Genomic DNA, 14,257 nt, shown 5'->3' with positions numbered 1-14,257 from the left:
ATGAGACTGACTAACCCACCTTTTGAAAAGCTCCGATAACTGTTCTTCTTATCATAGGATTCCAACACAGGTCAATTCATCTGCATGTGAAATTTATCTGAACCGCTCTAAAGAACACTTCCCAAGTACTTCACCAAGTTGCTATAATCAGTTTGAACACTTATGCTAAGTGTGAAATTAGTTTGGAAAGTGTACATAGATTGCTACTAATGAAATTGTAAATTAAAATACCTTCAGTATAACAAATGTTTATTTTGAAAGATATTTTACATTTATTTTATAGAAGTTACCCATTCCTAGGATGCATTGTCTAAGACCAAAGTTGTGCCAGATAACACAATCTGATATTTTACATAACACAGTCCAAACCTATATTTATTCGCGTCGCCTATCAAACATTTTTGCTATATCTCGGTCACGACCTGTGACAATACTGAAATCAAAAACTCGTAGTTGTGGAATACTAGCCAATACTCGAAACCGATAATTATCTTCTAGATCCAGTTGATTTCCATGCAATGTAAGAGTTTTGAGCTTAGGAAGGGCAGCAAGCTTACTAACTTCATAAAAGCTTCCTATTCTGTTTCCATGTAGATAGAGGATTTGTATCTCAGGAAGATCTGATACAATCTGTAATGAGAATGAATGTCATTTTATTATTTGTTTCTGATTTTAATTAAATATAATGTGCAAATATAAAGTTAAAGAAGCTGGTAGGGAATAAGAGGAGCTTTCTCGTGTAAACAATTCTTTCTTCTTTTGTCCCCCCCTTTTTGTTTTTCCGTGTATAAACAACAATTAGATTTAAACTAAACATATTTGGTCGTTTATATAATTCAAATACAAATTTAATTATTAATTACTGACCATTTACGAAAAACAAAACTACATTAGAGCCTACCAGTTTCTCTAGCAAACCGTCTGGCTTTTTCAAGGCGTTTACGGAGACATAAAAACTAGTAAATGCTGAAAGGAACATAAAAAACGTTGTAAACCAACTAGTAGCTAAGGATACAAGTTCGCGTGACAGAGAGGACTTATTGTTCTTATTCATTATCACGCATGCGTGTTTGTTGTAAACGTGTAATGTGATTACTAGCTAGCTGTAGTTCAGATTGATTTAGAGAGAGAGAGAGAGAGGATCAAGTTTTTCCACGAACTGTTTAGGATTGCCATCTGATTTTAGTTGAGGTTTCCACCGGTTATTAACACTATTGTGGCTTCCTTGAATAAACGATGTCTGTAGTCGTCATCCAGATATGGCATGGAGCTGTTTTGCCACTCTATCGTGTGGTTAGATGTACAGAAATGATGTGCTAAGCCGGAAGAGATACTTCTATTATGGTTTACATCATCAACATGTTCTTTTTTGTCTGATTTCTAAACTCCGTGAAGTTTGTCCGATGTAGGCAAGACCACAGGAGCAAGGGATGTAATATACTCCTGGATATTTGTAGAAAGGCACCTTATCTTTTGGGGATCCTAAAACTTGTCTGATGCTGGTGGTTGGTTTGAAGACCACTCTGATATTGTAGGCTCTTAGTATTCTGGCTATTTGATAAGAAATTGACTTGATGAAAGGGATCACTACAGTAGGAATGTGCTGGGAGCGTGATTCTTCTTGTCTGGGGGTTGTCACAGTATAGATATTTTTTGATGATGTTTTGAGGATATCCATTTTGTGATAATGTGTTGGCTATTAGTGAGAGTTCAGTCTGCGTATCCTCCTCTTCTGATATAAACTTTCTGGCTCTATATTTCAACATGTGGATAATGCTCAGTTTGTGTGTCTTGTGATTGTTTGAAGTATAATGAAGATATCTTCCAGTGTCTTTAGGCTTTCTATAAATAGATAATTTGACACTATTTGATTGTCTCTTTATCAAGATGTCTAAAAAATGCAGTTGATTGTTGTTTTCTACTTCCAGAGTGAATTTTATCTTGTTATGTATTGAGTTGATTTTATCCACAAACGATTTTAGGTTTTCTAAGCTGTCTTGCCATATAATGAAGATATCGCAAAATATCTCCACCATGTAGATGGTCTAGGGGAGATTGTGGAGAGAATTTCTTTTTCAAGTTTTTCCATGAAAAGGTCTGCACAAGATGGTGATAGTGGGCTTCCCATTACTAGTCCTAATTGTTGGTATATGGTGTTGAAGACGTGTACAAGAAGAATCACGCTCCCAGCACATTTCTACTGTAGTGATCCCTTTCATCAAGTCAATTTCTTATCAAATAGCCAGAATACTAAGAGCCTACAATATCAGAGTGGTCTTCAAACCAACCAGCAGCAGCATCAGACAAGTTTTAGGATCCCCAAAAGATAAGGTGCCTTTCTACAAATATCCAAGAGTATATTACATCCCTTGCTCCTGTGGTCTTGCCTACATCGGACAAACTTCACGGAGTTTAGAAATCAGACAAAAAAGAACATGTTGGTGATGTAAACCATAATAGAAGTATCTCTTCCGGCTTAGCACATCATTTCTGTACATCTAACCACACGATAGAGTGGCAAAACAGCTCCATGCCATATCTGGATGACGACTACAGACATCGTTTATTCAAAGAAGCCACAATAGTGTTAATAACCGGTGGAAACCTCAACAGAAATCAGATGGCAATCCTAAAGAGTTCGTGGAAAAACTTGATCCTCTCTCTCTCTCTCTCTAAATCAATCTGAACTACAGCTAGCCAGTAATCACATTATACGTAACCCCTTTGGAAAATTAAAATATTTCACGCCCCCCTCGAAACAAAATCGTAATCTAGACATATATTATTATAATATTTATTGTATTTATATTCAATACAAAACGTACACAGCGAATATTGCAAAAATCAAATGCAAATATTACATTTTTAGCATCTTACATACACATTTGACATGCCACATTATCTCATATTTTTATATAGACAGATATATTGTTATTGTACATTTGCAGTACAAGCACATGAAACGTAAAACGATTAGTAATAAAGAAAGAATTAAAAACATAAAAGAAGTTTAATAACAATTTAATATGATGGATGTGTTTCAATACTGCTACACAAAAAGTCAATATCAGGTGAAATATTTGAAACTGCAATTCTTATATTTCTGCTTTGAAATGAAACTTATATGAATAAGCATATAGTTACTAATATTCATTATGCGCGGAAATACGCAGGAAGCAAAATTTGTGAACCCTCACCAATGTGTGATTTTTTTCCATTAAAATATAAAAATAATAAAAAAGAAATAATAAAAATTAAATACGTTTCTTTTAAGATAAAAAAAAAATCGACTTAGTCTTAAAACATTTTAAATTTGTTTTCAATATTTCACCCCCCCCCCCTCAACAAAACCTACGGCCAACAAGGGGCCGCGGCCCACAGTTTGGGAAGCACTGATGTAAAGAACATTTATTATTATTATTATTATTCCTGACACCTCCAAGGAGTCCGAAGACTCATCGCAGGAGGACACCTACAACTGTCTCAACCACTGCACCGAACCTCTACTACGAATGATCTCCGTCAACGCCATCTACCGCCCACCTCCACCACTACCACCACCACAACTGCTATTCTATGTCTGTAAATTGCGTGTGTTCTAAAGGGCCGATTTGTCTGTATGAGGGATGAAAAACCCGTGTTTCCGGAAGGAAAAACCCTGCTACCTCCGTATAAGATCGGCTAACTCAAAAAATAAATTCATAAGGACTTTTCAACGGAAAATGAGTTAGCCAGTTTCATATGGATGTGACTGGGTTTTTCCTTCCAAACTGGGGTGTTTCATCTCATAGGAAGAAAAAAAAAATGAGGGGGGGGGGGAGACAAGAGATCATACGCAGTTAATAGATATAAACTGACAATAGTTTTAGTTATTTCAGCCTTAATTCCATATAAATTCCAAATAACTTCACGTACAACTGGAGTATTGGGAAGTGAATCCTAAAAAGAATGACAACAGATCACACTGATGACGACATGCCTATCTAACAAAAAATGAGCAACTGAGGCTAAGATGGGCAAGGAAGCACTAGCATTGGATACCAAAGGATTAGAGAAGCGGTCGCATAGAGCGATGAATCACAGTTTCTCTTAGACTGAAGGGGGAAAAAAATGGAAACAAGACGAAGCCATATACACATCATACCTGGACACAACCATACACATTGGTGGTGGTATTAGAGCGAGTTTGAGGCCTGTGTTTCTAACTATTTGGGTCCCTTGATACGTTAAATAAGAGCTAAACGAAACAGACTGTCTGAACATGGTTTTCAACCAAGTAAATCCATTCATATGGATTGACTGTTATATATCCAACATAATAATGCGCAATGTTACATAGTATCTTTAGGGTATGGTTATAGGAATATGAAAGGGATGATACCTTCATGGATTGGTTCCTTCATTAACATTTGAATTGCACTGAGAATGTCTGGAATGTGAATAAACGAAAAGTTCGTAACGGGGACCCATTACCAACAACTGACGATTCAGAAAAGCATCGTGTTTAACCGAGGCAATTTACTTTGGGAAATAATGGAAGAATCCCACTTTATTAAATTTTCAGGTTTTAGCGACATCTGCTTGCCAAAACATGGCGCTAAGATTTCACCTAACTATAGCTAGTGGGATTGAATGTGATGGGTATAGTGTGTTCAGGAATGACAGAGAGAATAAAATGGGGGGAGGAGTATTGTTGATGATAGCTGATGAGCTACAGCCAAGGAGAATAGAAGTTGAATTGCAGGATAGAGAAAAGAGCACATTTGAGGCCATTTGGTGTGAGAGCAAGGCTGGCAGAACAAAATATACAATTGGGTGCTGCTATAGACCAGGTGATGGAAAAGATGGTGGTGATAGTATGCACAAGCAAATAGAAGAAATGAATGGAAGGAGGGTGATTATGATAGGAGATTTCAACTATGGTCGCATTGATTGGAGTGAGGAGAGGACACATGGGAGGAAGGAATTGGATTTTATGCGGTTATTAAGGGATAACTATCTGCGACAGCATGTAATGGAAAATACTAGGGGTCAGAGAGTGCTTGACCTAGTAATTACATCTGAGGATTTGGCTGTAACAAATATGACCACATTGCCACCAATCGGTGAGAGTGATCATAGGGGTCTTGACTTGGGAGGTGGCTAAAGGTGTAGAATTTTCAATTAAGACATGGAATTATCGGGCTGGAAAGTATGACAAGCTTAGGAGTTTGATTGGCTCAGTGCCATGGCATGTACAACTGCAAGGACTAGAAGTTGATAGTGCATGGGAGGTGATTAAGAAGTGCTTGCATGAAGCAATGGCTGACTGTATACCTAGAGTCCGAATAATAAATCAAGTAGGGGTTAAATGGATGAATAACACCATTAAGCTTGAGCTGCAAAAAAAGAAACAACTATGGAGGGAATTTAAGGAGAAAGGTGACCGGCAGGCACATGAACGGTATAAAGTGCAGGCCAGAAGGGTGACGAGTGTGGTAAGAAATGCAAAAAAGCATTACGAAAGAACATTGGCCAAGCGCGCTAAAGAGAATCCTAAACAGTTTTTTAGATATGTAGCAAGTAAAAGGAAAAATGTACATGGCAGACTGATTTTAAAGAATGCCGGTGGTAGGGAGGTAACTGAATCAGTTGAGATAGTTGAGTTACTGAGTGAGCACTTTGCAAGAGTATATCATCCAGGTGGTGACATTGCAGAAACGAATAAACCAGTAGATTATACGGGAATTGTGGTGAATGAAGTGGAGGTGAGTAGTCTATTGCATAACCTCAATGTCAATACATCTGTGGGGTTGGATGGTATACCAGCTCGTGTAGTACGAGAAGCAGCTAATGAATTGTCAGTACCCTTGACCATTTTGTTTAATTTGAGTCTCGGGTCTGGGTTAGTCCCGAGCGGGTGGAAGGAGGGGAAAATAGTTCCACTCCATAAAGATGGTTCCAAGACCGCTGTTGTAAATAACCGACCGATTAGCATATCAGGAATCATTGTCAAGGTCTTAGAGAAATTAATCAAGAAAAGAATACAGGATTGGATAGATGAAAATGGGATATTGTATGGGGGACAACATGGTTTTGTAAAGGGTAGATCATGCCTCAGTAACTTGCTCACGTTTTATAACACAGTGACAGCTGAACTGGATAGGGTTAATGGGTTTACAGTGATACTACTGGACCTTGCCAAGGCCTTTGACAGGATACCACATGGAACCCTAATCAGTAAACTGGAGCAGATGGGGATAGGTATAGGGTTGGTAAGATGGATAGGAGGGTGGTTAAAGGAGAGATACCAGAGAGTGGTTTATTCAGGAGTGGAGTCAAAAAGACGTCTTGTGACTAGTGGAGTGCCGCAAGGCTCTGTTCTTGGACCACTGCTTTTCAATTTGTTCATCAATGATATTGGAAAGGATTTGAGAGGAAGTGTTCACTTGTTTGCTGATGATGCAAAGTTGGGTAGAGCAATTGTGAGTGCACAGGATGTCAAAATTTTACAGGATGATTTGGATAGTTTGGAGGACTGGGCTAGGAAAAATGGATGTCAGTTTAATGTGGCAAAGTGTAAGGTTATGCACTTTGGGGTGAAAAGAATAGCAGCAGTATATCGCATAGGTGGAACCGTACTCCAGGAGATTCATGAGGCCAGGGATTTGGGAGTGCTGGTGGATAGGGAGTTGAAGTTTAGGGGGAACATTGCAAAAGTAACTAAAACAGCTCACCAAATCACTTGGCTTATGAAAAATACTTTAACATGCAGAGAGAAGCAAGTTGTTGTTCCTCTGTATCGAGCCTTGATAAGACCCCATCTATACTTCTGTGCCCAGTTATGGGCACCAGGGTTTCTTCGTGATGGGGAGGAAGTGGAGAGGATCCGAAGACGAGTTACCAAGATGATAGCAGGTCTGTGGAATGAACCTTATGAGAATAGGTTGAGGATTTGTGGGTTGCAGAAATTGGACGATAGGCGAAGGAGGGGTGATATGATTGAGACATTCAAATTACTGAAGGGTTTTTATAAGATTGATCCAGAAGATATTTTTGAAAATGACTGGTGGTGGGAGGACTAGGGGCCATGCATGGAAGCTGGGCAAGAGCGTGGTTGACAAGGGTGTTAGAGCTAGGTTTTTTACCTGGAGAGTGGTGAATGAGTGGAATAAGCTTCTAGAGTCTGTTGTGGATGCTACGACCGTGAATGAATTCAAAGCAAGATATGATAGATACTGTGTGAATGTTAAATAGTTGTTCCAGACATGATGTTAGGGCCTCCCTCGATGAGTCTGTCGACTCCTTGGAGTTTCCCGGAACAATAATAATAATAATAATAATAACTATTTGCTATGTCGTTCATTATAAATATATTTAAATTCTAATCCTAACTTCAAATGTAAATCTTGCAAACTGATCAAAGAAATACGACAGATTTTTTTACAAAAATCTCGTTTTACCTCTTCTATCCTGGATATCTGATTGAAGCTAAGATCAAGCCAAGAAATATCATCGGGTTTTGCAATCAACTGTTCCGCAAGTTCTCGTAATCCTTCAAGTGTAGTGAGAGCATTGTTCTGCAAACGCAGAGAGTTTGTAATCACTTTGTTAGTTTTGCGACAAATGGTAAGCTTTTTCTGTTCTTCTCTCGGCGTTTCCTTAGAAACATCTGTATAACGAAAGCAAATCATAAATGAATAAATAATATTAAAGAAAATGCAATAAGAAAAAAAGAATGTCTCCGATACATTTAATATATAACATACAGTATTAAATATAGATCGATATAGACATTAATAATGTGTATGTATTCATTTTTTATTAGTTGCTCCCACCCACGAAAGATTATTCGCAAACTTATAGTATATTTTGTACCGTGGTTTGCAGATAAATTAAAATGAAAAAAAAAAAAAACGTTTGGGCTTTTCTATTTTTCATTTATTTTTACACAGTCCGGAAATCCTACTCTATAGTTCACACATGAACTTTTCAAACACTTCAGGCCTCCAGTAAGCGGGGAGGTGGTCTCACACCAGGCAATTAAATTCATCTTCACTTATCACAAATATCCATGCCCAGATTCGAACTGCAGCTTGTTGATTGGAGAGCGAGTACACTAACAACCCGAACAACCAGGTCCGAAATATACCGTTAATTATAGATTTAATAATCTATATTACATTTAATATATTAAGTTTAATATAATATAGATTATTAAATATCGATTAATAATATATGCACGTGAAGGTAATTACCTCAAAATCAATGTAGATCTCTTCTCTCAAAACGTTGTGGATCGAGGCATGATGCACAACTGACTCCATCGAGCACTAAGATCAGAGAACAAGTAGTTACAGATATGATGGCCGTATAGTCTTAATTGCTTCAGCTGTAATTCCAACTAATACCTAATGTAGAACAAATGAAGAGTAGTAAATTTGAATACTAGCAAGTGCGCATGAAACTTAAAAAGCGGTAAAGACAAACATAGATGTTTCATCCTTACACTAAAAGAATAAATAAATCAGCTAACGCCTTTTACTCCCTTATAAGGAATAGGCAAGGCCTTTTAACCCAACTATATAGCTTTTTGGACACCGAGCGGGAAGTTCAATCTCCACCAATAGCCAATCAGAAATAGCTGGCCCATGACTATCAGAAATTATGAGCAGCAACCAATGATTAAACCGGCAAACAACTGCTACCATCTTTCGGTACCTTTACCCTAACAGGATGTGTCATAGTCTGAAATAGTATAGGCTCTACGGTCGATTTCGTTGAGTTTTACGGGAGAAAAATCCAGTTTGCCCGTGTCAGAGATCGACTAACTCGAGACTAACCGTTCGGAGAAAGGCTTAGAGAAAGTTCCTCTAGTCGGCGACTAGACTTGAACTTAAGCCTCTCATCGGGCAGCCTAGCGCAGAGAATGCAAGCGCCACTTCCACTGAGCTACACAGGCGTTGTTTCATCCCTAAGAAATAAATGATATTGTTAAATACCAAATATTTCATCTACTTATAAATGCACAGGGACTGGAAACAAAGAAATGCCTTACTTTTTTTTTCTATAAAAATCCGATTTTACCTCTTTTTTTTATTATTATTATACAAATACAGTGAAAGGAGGTCCTACATCTTATTAAAGTGGGCGCCATGGATGTTCGTTCCTCACACTATGGTGTGTGTGTTGATTTTTTTCCAAGCAGCGTATATTTATTTATAGTATATGATTTTGCATTGTTCGTGTGAGCGTTCCATATATCTGTGAACATGTTTTGCCAGATTTTCTCTTGAAAATGGTGTATGAATGCAATGAAAATTGATAAAACTCACTTTTTTTCTTAATATATGCTAAATACAAATTTTAAGTACGATCCGTTCCGCCAGAGTAGAGAGATGGCATTCAGACGAACTAAAAGACAAAATGAATCCAATAAGAGCTTACACAGCAACCTAAAACGATTACAGATAATCATAAAAAAAGATTCCTTTCATAAGCGTACCTGTGTATGAACACAATTCATCATCACAAGAACTAAATCCCAGATTTCTTTTTTTTTTTTTTTTTTTTTTTTTTTTTTTTTTTGCATACGTATTGAAACTTTCAATACATATGCAATTTGAAAGCATAACTTTGTTTCAAATATTTTTTATACAATGGTCTAAATGAAACAACAATCTTTGTTAGTAATTGTAAATACCATTAAATTCATTGATACAATAACGTAATGAAATTCATTCAATCCCATTGTCATAAAAAAAATCCTAATGCCTATTATTCCCCATAGTTCCCATAGAGAATAGGCAAGGCCGTTTAACCCTAACGTTTTTGTAAATTAAGACGTGAGAAATTCTTAATATCATTTCTAAGTATTTTGCAAGTTTTACAAGTAAAAATTATCTAAATGAAACCAACTTTGAACCAAAAGAAGTGAGCATCCTAAATACCAAAAGCTATTGGTGGGTAAGTACTTGAAAACAGATTTTGTAGTCCAAAACATCACGCTTTTTCTACTAAGCGAAGATATAAAGTGGCACTAAAAACAGCATTTGGTCTCTAGAGTTGTCTGAATTACGATTCTTAATCAATCCGCATATTAATGCACTATAAGATGACAATCATCTGCGTTATTTGTCAAAAAAAATCATCTAACGCCTATTTGTTCCCGTATAGGGAGTAGGCGAGGCCGTTTACCCTATCTAACGTATGGAGACTGAGTGGGCAGTTCAATCTCCACTGGTAGCCAATCAGAGAGATAGCTGGCCCAAGGCTATCACTGATTCATCGGTACACAGTGAAGAAGGCGGCAAGCTAGTGCCGCCATCTCGTGGTCCCTAACCTTAACACAATATTTTTAGTGTCTGAAAATAGTGTGGGTTCGACGGTCGATTTTCTTGAGTTTACGGGACGAAAAACCCGAGTTTCCGGGAGAAAAAACCCGTTAGCCCATGCCAGAGATCGACTAACTCGGGAACCGGTCGAAAAAAGGCTTAGAAAAATTTCCTCTAGTCGGTGACTAGATTTGAACCACCAAATACTTTCTTCGTGCGGTCAAGCGCCGTAGAGTGCAAACGCCACTTCTACTGAGTTTATTTGTATCAACAACAGCAGCTGTGTACATTTAAAAATAAATATATATACAGCTATTTACAATTTGTACATAGGCTGCTAATTCTATTAGGCATTTTCATTTACTCGTTACAAATACTTATGACACCCAATCGCTGTTTAAATACGATACAACATGTCACATGCTCAATTTCTATTTTCCTTATTGTCCTATTGAATTGTTTGAGCTGTTATTTTGTTGGTATATGTTACATAGTGATTTCAGTCTATTTATAAGTTCCATTATCAGATCAGTCTATTCGCGTTTATATATACATATATATATACATATACATCCACATACATATATACATATACAGTATATACCTACATATACATACATATATATATTAGCATTGACATTTTCCATATGTACAATTCGTTATACATATATCTTCATTCTATATAAAAATAGGCCTAAGTTCGATTCTCGTCGCGACGGGAGGAATCTTTATCTGGTCGATTTCAATCGATGGTGAGTTAGCCGATCTCATACGGAGGTAGCAGGTTTTTTTCTCCCGGAAACTCGGGTTTTTCATCCTGCATACATACAAATCGGCCCTTCAGAACACACGCAATTTACAGACAAAAATTACTAGTTGTGGTGGTGTTGGAGGTGGGCGGTAGATGGCGTTGATTCATAGTAGAGGTAAGGTGTAGAGATAGTTGAAGATGTCCTCCCGCGATGAGTCTTCGGACTCCTTGGAGGTATCAGGAATAATAATAATAATAATAATAATATCTTTGTTCACATATTTTGGATGATTATTTTATTAACTTAATTTAAATGCACATCTTATTCTTAAAATACATACATTGCTTATGTTTTTATTTACATTTATATGTACATATATTTTGGTAGTATCTCTATACCTCATGCAGATTTTTTTTTTGTAGGCACTCTTATTTTTTACAAAATGAATTCCATATTGCTTTAACATTATATTGTTTGCTTAACTTAAGAGGTAAATCTGTAATTTCTTATATACAAAAGTTTTCTGAATTGCAGAATTAGTTACAGGTCTATAAATGGATAACATATCCTATTAACATTTTGGGTTATTATCATGTTATGAACTTATGTTATCTGCATTTCTTACAATTAACATATCTACCGTCCTTGTGTCTGTATGAATATTAATACAAAATTAGAAATGTAAATGTTAATGTCGGATAATTTTCAGTTCTCGTGTTTACATTATTAGTTTGTGCAGAAGTTCAATTATATTGATGGTATATGTGTAATCAGACATTCCTAGAATAAATGAGGTCATTAATGTGGTGAGTAAAGTCAGTAATCCAGTGTCATTTTTCACTGATTGGAGTTTCGTGTACGCGTCGAGTTAGGCCTAATTTACACGTGTATGAACCATTGTATTGCTGGTAAAGATATAACAATTTAGTTTCACTTTTACAACTTGTTATTAGTTATCTTAAAAAAGAAAAAAAAATTGTTACTAGATTATAAAGATGGAGGCTCAGCAGATCTGTTTAAGAAGGAATAATCACCATGTCAATGTACTAACTACTTTTAATGAATTACTATTTACTGAAACTTTTGTAGATGTGACTTTAGTATGTGAAGGTAAGAGACTTAAAGCACACAAAATAGTGTTGTCTGCCTGCAGTTCTTTCTTTCATGGCATATTTCTTGAAAACTCTTGTAAACATCCAGTTGTTATTTTCAAAGATATAAAATACACGGATTTAAAAATGATAATAGATTTTATGTACAAGGGTGAAGTGATCATTTCGCAGGACCAACTTGCCACGCTGCTTAGTGCTGCTAAAAGTTTGAATGTTGAGATCTGTACAGAAGTTGCACAGAGGGATACTTCCAGTATTGATATTCAGGAGAAGAGTGAACATGACTCAAGTAACCAGGCCTTGTTACTTGCTGAGGTGCAACAGAAAAAACGCAGCACAGAATTTCCATTAGTAATTAAGAAGAAAAGAGGAAGACCTCGAAGTAGATATCTTCGTGGTTCTAACAGTAAAGGCATGAAGGCCAATGTGTCATCAAAAGTAAATGAATTAGACACACCAGAAGATACCAACAGGTCAATAAAGTCGTTCACAATTGAAGGAAGGTTAGAACTGTCAGGAACTGATTATCCATTAAATGAGATTTCTGTTTCTAATTCAAATATATATCCTAGTCCAACTCAGAACTCATTTCCATCTATACAGAGTTCAGTGTTGGTAAAAGGATCACAACAAAGTGAAGATACAATAATAGAAATTGATGAATCACAGGCATTGGCATCTTTTGACAGTTTGCTCCAAGATTCATTGTCAATCCCATTAATGAATACGATGCCTATTCTTAATACTGTTGAGTTAATTGAAACTCACTCAAATAACATAGAATCAGGGCTAAGTACAGATAGCCAAATATTAGTTCCTTGTTCTGTATCACCTCAATTATCTACTTCTCTTCAAGTTGCACAAAGTATGATAAAAGATATCGAACCTGGTGTCTCACTCTTATTACCTGGAGCTGCAGTTTCACCTTGTGCCAGTTCTTCACATCAAGACAGTAGATCCATGATGATGTCTTGGGATACATCCAGGCCTACTGCTGTTATGCCAAACATTCCTAAAATACATGATCAGCAGCTCCCATTACAGGATCAGAATGTTGCTCAAGAGAAGGAAAATGGGTCAGTTAATTATCCTTGGATATCCTCGCCAGAACATTATTGTGAGGATTGCTGTAGATGCTGCGCGACCAAAAATATCCAAAGACATAATATGAAACTACATGAAAATGACAGACAGGAATATATATTGGATGTGGACATGAAAGCAGAGTTGATGATGATGAAGCAAGATATGAACTGCATGAGAAATGAGATGAAAAGAATTAGAGACATACATGGAAGAGCGAATAAGAACAGAAGAAAAGATGGGCATGCGAAAGATATATCGAATGATTCGAGAGTGGTTCTCTATGGAGATTCCATTATTAGAGGTGTGGTGAATGAGAAGATGCACAATGTTTGTTTTCCTGGTGGTAGAATAGAGAGAGTGATTGAAGCGTTGGACATGAGGAGTAAGAGAGCACACGAGTTGGTGGTTGTAGTAGGAACAAATGATTTGGATGGGAACAAGGAAAATGCCAGATTGGATATAAGGAGATTATTAAGGAGAGTAAAAGATAACAGTGTGGTAGGAAAGGTAGTCAGTGTGTTGCCAAGGTATGATAGTGATGAATTGAGGAGGCGGGCAAAGATTATGAATGATATGTTAGCGCAGTTATGTGAGGAGAATGGAGTGCATTTTGTGAATGTGTGGGAGGAATTTGAGGGACGGATGGAAAATTGTATAAAGAAGATGGGCTGCATTTAAATGGTTTTGGTGTGAGTCTGCTGGAGAGATTGTTATTGGCAGGAGAAGTAATGACTGTAATGAATATATCTGAGGTGGTGGGAAGTGATATGAAAGAGCAAGAAAGTAAGGTAGGGAGAGGTATTTGATCAGTTGCAAATGGGGAAGTGAGTATTATGAATGAAGTAAATGAGAGATTGGAGATACAACACGAACAGGGAAACGGGGGGAGTCAGGGTGGACGGGGAGAAACTTTATGAAACATGCGGGTGTTGAATTCAGAAGTGAATGTGTAAGCGGACAAACACAAATTGAGATAGCCTGGGATGGGTGGAAA

General features: G+C 37.0%; 1 protein-coding gene across 1 annotated transcript in view; it reads right to left on the bottom strand.

The window, feature by feature from the left end:
* Window positions 1-259: 259 nt before the first annotated feature.
* Window positions 260-14,257, bottom strand: part of LOC150100085 (leucine-rich repeat-containing protein 51-like) — a 37,394-nt gene continuing 23,396 nt past the window's right edge. The window contains exons 4-5 of the mRNA XM_090403253.1: window positions 7,443-7,651; window positions 260-630 (exon numbers count right to left, since the gene is read on the bottom strand). Coding sequence (XP_090259379.1) covers window positions 376-630; window positions 7,443-7,651 — 464 coding nt within the window. The 3' untranslated portion in view covers window positions 260-375. The remainder of the gene's footprint in view (window positions 631-7,442; window positions 7,652-14,257) is intronic.

The sequence above is a fragment of the Typopeltis vanoorti genome, chromosome 13, assembly GCF_054136105.1.
Source record: "Typopeltis vanoorti isolate ZY-2024b chromosome 13, IOZ_Tvanoo_1.0, whole genome shotgun sequence".
Classification (NCBI taxonomy): Eukaryota; Metazoa; Arthropoda; class Arachnida; order Uropygi; family Thelyphonidae; genus Typopeltis; species Typopeltis vanoorti.
This window is presented reverse-complemented; position numbering and strand designations above follow the sequence as displayed.